Source organism: Aquarana catesbeiana, linkage group LG05, assembly GCF_042186555.1.
Source record: "Aquarana catesbeiana isolate 2022-GZ linkage group LG05, ASM4218655v1, whole genome shotgun sequence".
Taxonomy (NCBI): Eukaryota; Metazoa; Chordata; class Amphibia; order Anura; family Ranidae; genus Aquarana; species Aquarana catesbeiana.
In genome coordinates this window covers 381312755-381326178 of record NC_133328.1, presented here as the reverse complement: position 1 = coordinate 381326178, position 13424 = coordinate 381312755, and the positions used below count along the sequence as shown (strand labels likewise).

The following is a 13424-nucleotide window of genomic DNA, read 5'->3' as shown; positions in this document are numbered from 1 at the left end:
TTTAATAAAACTGTTATAGCCAATACTTATTTTATTTTTAGTTGTGGATTTGGGTTCAGTAGAGCCTTAGATTCTTTCTTCATCTGTTTTATTACCATCACACATATTTATTCATGTAAAATCTAAATTGCCACGCTATTCAAGTGATTAATAAAGGGGAAAAGCACATAAAATGACAAAAGTCAATCCAAAAAAATGTCTAAAGAAAGATAAGTGATTAAAGTCTCACATGGGTGTATGGTCGTTCATTATCATTTGGACACAATTTTAAAGACTTTATCACTTATCTATCTTTGGACATTTTTTTGGATTGACTTTTGTCATGTTATGTGTTTTTACACTTTATTATCACTTGTATAGCGTGGTAATTTGTTTCATATGTTTTTTTACACAAACTGTTCTGTTGTGTGATTGCCAGTTGCTTTTTTGTCATTTACATTTTATTGTTTTCACCTGCGCAATAGCAATATCCTACATACCACAATATTTATTAATATACACCAATTTAAATGTTTTTTTGGTATCAAATAATTTTAATATGGACACACGCCTCAAGTGTCTTGGTTAGGTATAGTTAATGCTCTTAACCCAAAATTGCTAATTTAGGTATAAATAGAGTAGCCTTAACGTGATTGTAAACAATCACTTTGTAAAACAACCTATTCAGTTTCAAATAGAAATAAAAGGCAAAACATATTTTTGTATAGATCTAAAAAAAAAAAAAAAAAAAAAAAAGCTGCATAAGAGCTGGGAGAGGAGAAGCAGCAGCACACTGAGCCTTCCAGTGAATGGCTACGTGCAGTGGGGGTGTGTCAGGACAAGTCTGATTTTTGGAGGAGAGTACACGGAGTTCCCAGCATAGCTAGAGAACTGACCATGGCGTGCTCTCATGCCTAGTGTCATCAGTTTTTAAATAGGAAAGCAAGGGGACTAGCAGGAATACCAAGGATTTCTCATAAAGGAAGCAATATAAAGAGAATAGGACACTTTCTCATACAAGTACATGGTACAGTAGGCACATATCATAAATATATAAAGTGCTGGGGTAACAAATATTTTAATACTGGAATCTTTCCTTTCAAAGTACAGTTTAAGGTTTTTTTTTTTTTTTTTTTTGTTTTGTTTTATTAAACCAAGACCAGTCAGTTCAGTGGGAAATGCATCAGAATGGATACCCTGCTATATCCATTTTGACATGCTGCCTCAATACCTCTGTGTTTCGGTATGACTTTAAATTGTAGGCAAAATCTTTCATTGTAAATAAACACATTTTTAAAAATGTAACACTAATAACTTGTCCACAAAAACAAAGTGATCATTTTATTAATATTTGATTTGGAGGGGATTATAAATGTGTTTTACATCATGAGCCACTTTAGAATAAAAATACTGAGGATTTAACATGTTTGCAAAGTTAACAGCGATTAGTTTTGGACAAAGGGATAGGTAATTTAGAAGTTGAGTATACCAATGATAAATTGTTTTAAAAGTCAATGCATTTCATGGGAAGTGCCTCTGCCCCCCTTCCCTTTATCATGGTCTGTGGAAAAATGAAACCTTATCTGCTGTCCAAAGGTTCCCTTGTGCTCTTTTGTCTAGTGTGGAGGCACTGTAATACAGCAGGTATGTTACTGACCAGATCATTAGGTGAAAACAGAGGAGAAAAAAGCCTAAAAAAAACGAATGCAACCATCACATCTAATGACTGATAAGCTGCAATATATTACAGTTTTGGTTTTGGGTTTAACACCGCATTAAGTTTGTATGGCAATCCATCAACAGCTGGTTCAAGCATACTGGTTTTGGTTAAAGTTACACATTCTGATTTCCTTTGTTTGATATTGTAGATCTCAGGCTGCCCGAGGGAAAGAGCGAGAACGAGAAGGCGTTACGGATTCTGGATTGAAACTTGAACCTGTCCCTGGTCTCCCTGGAGGTACAATTTTGATTTTGAACAAAATCTTGTCAGTATGTTTTTTCCTGTTTACTCATTTCCCTACAAAAAGTATAAAATGAGCAAACGGTACTGCTGGGGATACTTAGAACAGATGTAATGGCTTTTCTCTTGCAGTCTGTATAGAGCACATGTAAGATTGACAGCCTCATACTCCTCAACATAAGAACATTGGTTCTCAAAGAAGATTATTGTGTGGTTGTCTAATGGAGTAAATACACATGACAGATTTAGTGCCACAACTGCACACAACAGGCTGGAGAGAGAGCTATGAGAGCCATAATCTGCAGAAAGGAATGAGAACAATGGATATTTATTTCTTAGAGCTGACTTGTCAGCAACACAAATGATTTTGTCGTGGGATATTGGTACAGTAAAATATCAGTATAAATAATGTAAGGAGTTGGTGTAGGGCACTTCAAGCATAGAGGGTAGGTATCCACATTTAGAGAGTGTTAAAGTTGGGGAAGGTGTTTTTATTAAAAAAAAAAAAAAAAGTTTTAGGCCCCTTTCACACTGGGGCGGCGTCGGCATTAAAACGGCGCTATTTTTAGCGGCGGTATTTGGCCGCTAGCGGGGCGGTTTTACCCCCTGTTAGTGGCCGAGAAAGGGTTAAAACCGCTGCAAAGGGCTGCTGCATCGGCGCTTTGCTGGTGGTATAGCCGTGCTGCCCCATCCATTTCAATGGGCAGGAGCGGTATACACACCGCTCCTTCACCCCTCCAAAGATGCTGCTAGCAGGACTTTTTTTTTTTTTTTTTTTTTTTTTTTTTTTTTTAGCATCCTGCCAGCACACCGCTCCAGTGTGAAAGCCCTCAGGCTTTCACACTGGAGTGTGAGGAGTGGCTCTTTCAGGGAGCTTTGCAGGCGCTATTTTTAGCGATGTAGCCCCTGCAAAGCGCCCCAGTGTGAAAGGGGTCTTAATGTATAATGTTTGGCTAAGGCTGGGTTCCCACTGCAGCACACTAAGAGTCACAGTAGGGGTTCGGTGTGTCTCCATTCAACTAATTTTGGGCTGAATTCGTACCTAAAATGGAGCAAAAGATGCACAGGACTCCTGTGCACTTCGAACCCGAGCCACTGTGGAGATGTGTGAGCCAATCACAATCTCCTGCTATGCAAATTGGATGGGGAGTAAACCGCATCCAATTCGCAATAGTGTGAACCACTGAAAACTAGTGTACTGCAGTAACATGCTTCTGTTTACTACAGCACACTTTTTTTTTTTTTTTTTTCTTTTTTCTGTCACATATATACATGAGACAGAAGTAGCAGCGCTAAATAACCCCTAAAATGAAAATCACACACCAATATAAACAATCTGCAAAAATACAAAATATTGAAAATTAAAGAACAAGTATTAAATTGTCCATTTAGGAAAGTAAGCTGAGCCTGAATAGACAGAATGTGCATGTAGTTCACTTCTTAAAGTCCATCCTCCACCGCACCACGAGTGAAAAATCACACAGAATGCTCGCTTACCAGACAGCAAGCTCAGGTTAGCTTGCGACCTATACCCGGCCAGGGCCTTTAACAATGGAGGACGAAATCCAAACAAAGCCCTTCAGGATGGTCCGCATGTATAACAGAGACCGCCAAACTTCCCAATCATAGATCGTATAAACGGTCAAAAAATGATGGCATTCAGATGTTCCCAGAATGAAAGAAGATCACCATAGCGTAATACTGATAGACATATTTATTAGTTAAAAAGAATATCACTTACAATGTTCCAAATGGTTAAAAACTAATCAGCCAGCCGGCCGGCTAGTACAACACCCGTCCCTCGAACGGTACACGCGAGACATCAGCTAACCTGAGCTTGCTGTCTGGTAAGCGAGCATTCTGTGTGATTTTTCACTCATGGTGCGGTGGAGGATGGACTTTAAGAAGTGAACTACATGCACATTCTGTCTATTCAGGCTCAGCTTACTTTCCTAAATGGACAATTTAATATTTGTTCTTTAATTTTCAATATTTTGTATTTTTGCACATTGTTTATATTGGTGTGTGATTTTCATTTTAGGGGTTATTTAGCGCTGCTACTTGTCTTATGTTTATTGTGTTTATCCCACTTCTAGCAGCAGCTTTTCTGATTTTTTAGTTATTTTGATTAATTCACCTGCAGCGCGGTATTTTTTGTTTTATTACAAATATACATGAATTTCCCCTTCTCAGGAATTACTGGCAGATCTTGGCCACCAGATTGGTATTACTGCAATTGTACAACGTTTCCTGCAACACATATCAAAATTGGCTTTTAGTAGATACCGCTTTGGTGACTAATGCAGCCAACCGTTGGCTTGCGCTCTTCACCCCTGTTCTTCTCAGACCTTTTATATCCAGTATAAAAACTTCTTCAGGAGAGTTGATCTCAGTCCCTTCTCGTCTACTTGACATTTTCCAGGATTATTTCTCATTCTTGTACAACTGGCCCCCAATCCACATGATGATACCTCTGCATCTTTTGATGATCGCTTGCATGATTACATTCACGATACAGCTTTGTCGATGCGGACACTAGACTCACTGGACGACCCCTTCTCTGTAGAGGAGCTACTCGTTGCTTTTTCGGCTATCCTTGTGGGTAAATGCCTGGGTCAGGATGGCTTTTCATCAAAGTTCTATATGACCTTCAGGGATACTTTAGCTCTGTTTTCTATTGAGTGTCTTCAACTTCATATCTGCTGACACCCCCTTCCCTGCTCAGACCCCTGAGGCACATGTCTCTTTACTTCCCAAACCGTATAAGGTAGATAAATCTTTGTTCTAGCTACTGTTCTGTCTCCTTGATTCAAAAATGCATCGCCGCTGCACCAGTGGCATTATTCCTGATCACCGCCACACCAGCTATAGTATCCCTGATCACCGCCACACCAGTTATAGTATCCCTGATCACCGCCACACCAGTCTGTGTCACCATAAGGACTTGTTCACATGTGCAATGAGCATTTGACAGGCAGTAAGGAGACAATGGGGTTCATTTACTAAAGGCAACTTCATTGTTCACTTGGAAGTGCAGTCACTGTAGATCTGAGTAGAAGATCTGAAATCAGGGAAAGCTCTGCTGATTTCTATCATCCAATCATGTGCAAGCAAATATGCTGTGTTTTTTTTATTTTCCTTGCATGTCCCCCTCAGATCTACAGTGACTGCACTTCCAAGTGCACTTGTAGTACACAGTAGTTTTGCCTTTAGTAAATAAACCCCATTGCATCGAATTCTCACAATCTGCTTTAACCCCTTGGGCCACGTACAAGCAGCTTTATTCACTTGGCAGGTGTAAAAGGGGGCATAATTCGTTCCACAGCTGCAAAGCATCGCAGCCATGGCATGTGTGCACCCCCTGCCGCTGCCTCTACGGCTAAAGGGGGTTGCGGTTGAGTGGTGATAAAACCGCAGCTCAACAGCAAGGTTTTACTGCCACCCCCCCCCCAACTTCAGGTGTGAACGAGCCCTAATGCTATATCCAGTCGTAGTTCTCCAATCATCACCACCCAGCCACACTGTTGCCAGACCAGTGTAGCTAGAATCGGTGTTCCTGGTTTGCCTGTTTTTTTTACTTTGACCAGATTTCTGCCTGTTGCCTGGACCGATTTTTTTTTTTTTTTTTTTTTTTATTATTATTATTATTATTATTATTATTATTCATATGCTGACCATATCTTCGCCTGTGCTTGAACTGGCCCATCTGTGTGTCCTGACTATGTATGTTCCTGCATGACACCATCCCCTGCAGACAACTGCACGCCTGGAACCACAGGAACTCATTTGTTCTTCCCTTCTGTAGCCTCCTGTACTTCCTGATAAGAAAAGAATGGAAAATTGTGCATTCAGAGCCTTTCTGCTCTTGGATCAGCTTGCCCAAGTGGGTGAACTTTGGCTATTGGACTTTTATACACCTATATTTATCACGTTTTGGCGAGGCTTGTCTACCCGGGTGTGCCCCAGTAGTTATTGGCACCAAAGGAAAGCTCTATTTGTGTGGAAAGAAAATGATACAAATGTAATTTGCATACAGTGTTGCATGACCGAGCAATTGCCAGTTAAAGTAGCATAGTGGTGAATAGCAAATAATGCCCTGGTCATGAAGGGGGTAAAACCTTTTGGGGGGCAAGTGGTTAAGAATGGATATAGTTAAGGTTTTCTTCCTTTGTAACCCCACTTCATAGTGTTTACTCAGTTTGATACACCCCCTTTGTTCTCACTTTATTTGCCAATAGTTATTTGGTTGAGGCTCGGTTCATATATATGCGAATTGAATCGCATCTGATTCACATGGCCTGTGAACAAATGATTTTCTTTGAAGCTGTTTACAAAACGCGGTGCATCTGCAGTGCAAATTTAAAGAGTCCTGTGCGTTTTCTAAGCACTGTGTTGCAGTTCAGGTACGAATTCCAGGCTCATTGCGTTCTATGGAAATGCTTCTGAATCGCACCTGTTCGGGATTTCAGCACCGATTGGTCTCCTCCTACATGTGAAAATGCCTTTTATCTACTATGTATTGGCCAGCACTAAAATCACAGCTGTGACAAAAATCCAGTCGTGAGCCTTGCGAATTCGCGTCAGAACCGCATCAAAAATGCACCTGAACTGCTGAACATTTGTATGTTTTTTTTATTCACATTGAAAACTGACATAATTTGCACCGGAAATGTGTGAACCCAGCCTTACAGATCTGCTTTGGTTTTATTGTTTATACTGTAAATATTTGTTTTATCTTCAGCTTTGCCACCTCCACCAACAGAAGAGGAAGCCACTGCTAATTACTTTAATCTTCCTCCAAATGGATCTCCTGCTTTAGTTAACATAGCACTGCCTCCTCCTGGCTTAACTGGACCACCTCCAGGTAATGTTTTTTTGGCTGCTTCTATTACAGTATGAGCCAACAACCCATCAGTGATTTTAATAATTTGTTTTGTAAATTAAGACTAGCTTTAGGTTATATGAGTTATATTATAAGGTTTTTGTCTACAGTTTTAAAAGAGTAGAAAATGCTGCCTTAGTCATGGATTGACGGCACACAGTTTTTTTGTTTTTTTTGTGGACAGAGTTGTCAACCCTACCTAGTTTATTTTGCTAAACTACCGAACCACTCCTACTCTCGAATATCTATAGCATAAAGGCTAATCATTCTGTAGTCCATGATGAGAACAAGGAGGACTCTTTAAAGTGATATTACAGTCTTGTTTGTTCTCAATTTAAAAATAGCCAAGCCGCTGCTTTGTGTTTCTATTCAGACACTGAGCCACGGCTCGGCCCGAGTGACCCACCCGCTGCTTTCTCAGCCAATGAGGAGGGAGAGTCCCAGACAGCCCAGACTCTCGTACAACATCGCTGGTTCAAGATTGGGGCTCAGGTAAGTATTAGGGGGGCTGCTGCACGCAGAAGGTTTTTTAATCTTAATGCATAAAACCTTCTGCCTTTAGAACCACTTTAGGATAACACAGTGGTGATGACTTTGGACAGCTCTGAATTTCTCAGTAAATTAAGTTTTTTTTGTTTTTTTTTTATTGCACAGGTTTAACAAAATTCTTCCTGTGGTATATTTAGCAGACCAAAAGAGAGCAAATAAGAGAAGTTAAAGTGATTGTAAAGGCTCGTTTTAAAAATAAAAATAAAATAACAAACTTCTTATACTTCTCTGTGCAGTTGGTTTTGCACAGAGCAGCCTGGATACTCCTTTTCTTGGGTCCCTCTTCTCTGCTCCTAGCCCCTCCCTCCTTTGAGTGCCCCTCAGCCAGCAGCTTGCTACAGGGGGCACCCAAGCCGAGTCAGAGCTCCATGTATCCATTCAGACACAGAGCCCCGGTCTGCCCCCGCCCCCTTCTCCCCTGATTGGCTGAATGATTTTGATTGCCAGCCGCGGGAGCCAATGGCGCCACTGCTCTGTCTCAGCCAATCAGGAGGAGTCTCCTGGATGGCTGAGGGGATCGTGGACATCGCTGGGGATAGAAGGGGCTCAGGTAGGTAATTAGTGGGGTGCTGGGCGGGCTGCTACACACAGGTTTTTTTATCTTAATGCATAGAATGCATTAAGATAAAAAACCTTCTGCCTTTACTACTCCTTTAAGTGTTAGGGTTTATATACAATTTAACATAACTTTGTGTTAACATTTGAGTGTCGTCCATATTTAAGATACACCTTAGTCAAAAAAATGAAATGCACTGATTCAGGAGACACAACATAAGCGTTTTTATCCTTTTATTCTTCTGAACCCAGCTTCCTCACTAACTACATACCCATGGCTGTAGGCCCTGGATCTATGCCCCCAAAGGTGCATGTCGTTGTCTTCTGCTTTATTCATTGCCCTCTTGGTGCTTTTTGCTATCTCTCACACCACACATGTGTACATGAGTGGGCAGTTGCACAGATTTATAGGAGCAGAGGCTGCCAATAAGCTTGCAGTCTGTCTTTAACATTTACAACACAGGCTTTGTTTTTGATTGTTTTTTGTTTGGTTTTCCTGTTCATCCTGCTGTTATGTTTGTTGTTTCCCTTAACAGACCTGGCTGTGCAGAAAAAGTGAGAGCACTAGGAGAGAACACATTCTCCAACTGTGTAGCTGACAAGTCTAGCTTTATAGACTTTAATGAGGTGAAGAAAGGGTATTACTCGCACATTGTGAATGGTCATGAGCATAATAAAAATGATGGCATTGCATGTCGGCTGTCTTAACATCATGGGGGGAAGAAAGGGAAGAGGCAGACAGAAGCTCTGATGGAGAACAGGCTGTCTGCCCGTGGTTGGGTGGTCCGGTGGGAACCGACACTTCTTGGTTCTGTGGTACTCACTGTCGGGCTGGCGTGACGTCACTTCCCGGATATGGCGCTGATACGTAGGCGACGCGTTTGCGGAGCATGTGCTCCTGCAGGCCGTGTGGGGCGCCATTTTGGTAAAAGGCTTAAATAGACACAACTGGGGTGGCGGCCTGCGAAGAGGTCCCGCCCCTGTATATGTGCATATGATGGATTCTACTGATAACATGGGAAAATTCTATCCAACACAATGGCTGAATGCAGCAATGGGGACACTTAACAAAAACCATGCATAAAACGTATCTTTAGATTAAAAATACAAAAAAGAATGAGAAAATTAAAAAAATATATAAAAAAGTAAAAAGAAAAAAAATACGTAAGAAATTTAAAATATATAACATCTTGATATTGTAAATATATTAAATTTGCTGTGTAGATGGAAAAGATGTATACTGCATAATGGTATTGTCTCATTGTATCATTATGCAGTATACCACTTTTCCATCTGTGCAGCAATTTAATATATTTACAGTATCATCAAAATGTTTTATATTTTTTTTATTTCTTATTTGTTTTTTTTTTATTTTCTATATAGTTTTAGCCATTTTTTTTTCTCATTCTTTGTTTCTATTTTTAATCTAAAGATATTTTTTATGCATTGTTTTTAAGTTTCCCCATTTCTGCATTCAGCAGGCTCCCACCCCAGTTGTGTATATGTAAGCTCTTTTCCAAAATGGCACCCCCCTGGCCTGAAGAATGAGCAAATTGCTCTGCAAACGCATCACTGACGTATCCACGCCACATCCAGGAAGTGACATCACGCCAGCCCGACAGTGCGTTCCACGGGACCAGGAAGTGCCTGTTCCCACCGGACCACCCGACCGTGGCAAACGGCCTGTCCTCCATCTGGACTTCTATTGATGTGTGCTTCTCTCTTCCCCCCCCCCCCCCCATCCATCCACAATGTGTGAGTACATACCCTTTCTTCACCTCATTAAAGTGTATAAAGCTACACTTAGCTGGCGCATGTAATCTCTCCTAGTGCCTTAACTCAGCTGCTTCTTGCTCCCACACAGAGCTGCTTTTTTTTTTGTGGGCTTAGTAGGGACTTACCCATTAAGATGGACTATATCAATACTATTTTTTTAAAGCTCCAGACTCAGCCATAGAGCCTATTTGCGACAATTTCTTATCTGCAGAAACAGCGAGAGTTAGAGGGTTGAGAAAAACCATTTAGCACTGAGAAGGGATGCTTACAATTGTCAGCTTTTTTATTAAAACCTTTATTCCAAAAAGGGAAAAAAACTGTTTCTGTAACTGCTTAAAAAGTGTTAGAACAATGAGATTTGCATACACAGTGGTAAGAAGCTTTTATTGCAGGAAAGACATAGTATGTGTCTTCTGCAATTAAAAGAAAAAACTTCACGTTATCTAAGTTTTTACAAAAGAAAATCTATTTAAAATGAAACTTTGGCAAAAAGAAGGCAACGATTTTTTTTTCTTTACAGGATTTGGCCCACATATGTTCCCTCCTATGGCACCTCCTCCATTCCTCCGGGCTCCTGGTCATATACATTATCCATCTCAAGATCCCCAACGGATGGGTGCACACTCGGGCAAGCCCAGCAGTTCCTAGATATAAGATCTTTTTCTTTGATCCAACTGAATGATGGCTTGGTGATCAAGCAGTGTGCCATTGCAAGCACAGACCTTTTCATTGTAATATAAAATCCACTGATGGTGCCGGTGTATTGTCTGTCAGTGTGCTAAGGACCATTCTAATAACTGAAGCAAAATGGTGACTTATTTTGGATGTGACCAGCTTTTAAATTTTGTTTTCACATCATGGAGAAGCAGAAATTGGAAAACAAGCATGGTTGCATTTTCACTCCCTCTACTTTTTTTTTGTTCTCATGTAATAAATTATCAGAACTTCCCTGTCATTTATACTGTTAGTCAATAAACATCCATCAACTTACTGTCATTTTGTTAAAAAATACAAAATATGGTTTATCTCAACTTTTATCTATAACAAGAATGCACTGTTATTTTTATTTTTGAATGTTTTGTAAACATACCTCTTGGTTTTCATTTTTGGCTGTCGTGATCACATAATCAGGGCAATGCTGATAGTTTTTTGCCTGTTAGGCCCAATTCACACCTGAGCTTTTTGGGAGTATGCAAAAAGCATGCATTGCTCTTGAGTTGCCATTAAAGCGTTTGTTAACCCCCCCCCCCCCCCCCCCCCCCGAAAAAAAAAAAAAGCATGTTATACAGCATAGTGCGTGTGCTATGTAATTTGGCACCCTGTATCACCTGTAATATCTGGCTGATCCTACCTGGCTATACCCTCCCCCCTGTAAACTGACCACGTGGTTGGGGTGGGATGAGATGATTTTATATAAATGTGTTAACAACCACTTTAATTGTTGTTTGCACCCCAAACCCAGCTAACAGATGCTTTTTGCTTCTTTGGCATGTTTGTCGTGTATATTACAGCCCAGTGAAAGGGATGCCCTAGGCTGTTGCATCAGAATTGCGCAAAAAAAAAAAAAAAAACATGCATTAGCCAGCTATCAGCGACAGTGAATTGTAAGTGGGGTGAAAAGTAGATTAAGGCTTCATGTACACGGGACATTGTTTAACCTCTCCTGAATGATTTAACTTGACAGCTGGAAGCCGGCTGTTTAGCTGCGTTTGCGCCTAGAAGCGTTTATTAAAAAAATTATTTGTGTGTGTGTGTATATATATATATATATGTACACACACACACACACACACACGAAAGTATTCAGACCCCCATAAATTTTTTACTCTTTGTTATATTGCAGCCATTTGCTAAAATAATTTAAGTTCATTTTTTTTCCTCAATGTACACACAGCACCCCATATTGACAGAAAAACACAGAATTGTTGAAATTTTTGCAGAATTATTAAAAAAGAAAAACTGAAATATCACATGGTCCTAAGTATTCAGACCCTTTGCTGTGACACTCTCTTATATTTAACTCAGGTGCTGTCCATTTCTTCTGATCATCCTTGAGATGGTTCTACACCTTCATTTGAGTCCAGCTGTGTTTGATTATACTGATTGGACTTGATTAGGAAAGCCACACACCTGTCTATATAAGACCTTACAGCTCACAGTGCATGTCAGAGCAAATGAGAATCATGAGGTCAAAGGAACTGCCTGAAGAGCTCAGAGACAGAATTGTGGCAAGGCACAGTTTTTCTCTTTTAATAAATCTGCAAAATTGTCAACAATTCTGTGTTTTTCTGTCAATATGGGGTGCTCTGTGTACATTGAGGAAAAAAAATGAACTTAAATGATTTTAGCAAATGGCTGCAATATAACAAAGTGAAAAATTTAAGGGGGTCTGAATACTTTCCGTCCCCACTGTGTGTGTATATGTATGTATATATGTATATGTGTGTGAGAGAAAGTGACAACATAAATATGAAAGTACAGTACATGATTTATTTATTGCAATTTACAATACATATCGGATATTTTGTATCAAATAGGTAGTCACCAGACTTACACTAAATATGCTGCTCATAGCATGCAATACAAATATAGAGTAGACATGGTAAATATACATGGTACAATAAATCGATTGAAAGACAAATATAATAAAAACAAGTAACTGTTGGCATCTAGTGGCACTCTACGCGTTTTCGTGGCGTTTTATATATATATATATATATATATATATATATATATATATATATATATATATATATGTGTGTGTGGATATATTGCACACACAGACATTTTTCATTTTAACAAAAAACGAAATGCTGCTAAACGTGAGTTACCGCGTTTAGCAGCGTTTACAGGCATTTGCCGTTTCAAATGCCTCTGAACATCCGTCTGAACCCATTTTTTTGCGTTCCAAAAAACTTCTAAACTCAACTGCCTAGAAACGACTATAAACAACCCTGTGTACATGTACTGATAAGATAACATAGAGGAGAGTTCAGGGGCAGCCAAAATTAACACCCAACTGCTCCTAAACGTCCTGTGACGGAAGGGCCCGTGGAACCAAGAATTCTCTTGGAAAGGTTGGCATGTTTTAGCTCCCCATGCACCTTTTTTTTTTTTTTGTCAAATATAAATTTTATTGAGAATTTCGAAGAAAAGAATACCAGAAAGGTATAGTACAACAGTGATCTAAGTCAACGTTCTAACAGAATATACAGATTTGCAATAAACGGCTCACATTCAGTCTCCAGATAGAATAACATATTATTTGGTCCGCCAACCTGTCCATGACACTTACTGTATATAGATATCTGCAGTGTATTTACAAATACTGGTTGGCCTCTCAATCGGGCTATCAACTACTCCAAGCCCTTAATATATCTGGAGGGAATGGCTGGCCTCTCAGTAACTGGTTACAGGACCACTAATTGAAGAAGTGAGGGAATGAGACAGGTAGAAAGTACAGAAGAAATAGGGGGGGAGCCCCATACACCTCTTATGTCTAAGTCACCCTGTGCCATCCTGGCACAGGATGACTGAGAAAATATATCTTGGATTACTTAAAATGGGACAGTAATATTTATCCACAATATCTCCTAGGATATATGTAAAGACTATTCTTGGTTTGTTTAATTCTGAACTCAACATGTTAGTTGAGAGAGCTGATCACATTGGCCTCTGTACAATGTTGGAGACAAGCTGACTCCTGCTGGAGCTCCTGCTATT

General features: G+C 39.9%; 1 protein-coding gene across 1 annotated transcript in view; it reads left to right on the top strand.

Moving 5' to 3' along the window:
• Nucleotides 1–10951, top strand: part of RBM22 (RNA binding motif protein 22) — a 34040-nt gene extending 23089 nt beyond the window's left edge. Inside the window, exons 9-11 of the mRNA XM_073631013.1 lie at nt 1848–1936; nt 6681–6803; nt 10222–10951. Of these exons, the coding sequence (XP_073487114.1) occupies nt 1848–1936; nt 6681–6803; nt 10222–10349 (340 nt within the window). The 3' untranslated portion in view covers nt 10350–10951. The remainder of the gene's footprint in view (nt 1–1847; nt 1937–6680; nt 6804–10221) is intronic.
• Nucleotides 10952–13424: the final 2473 nt, after the last annotated feature.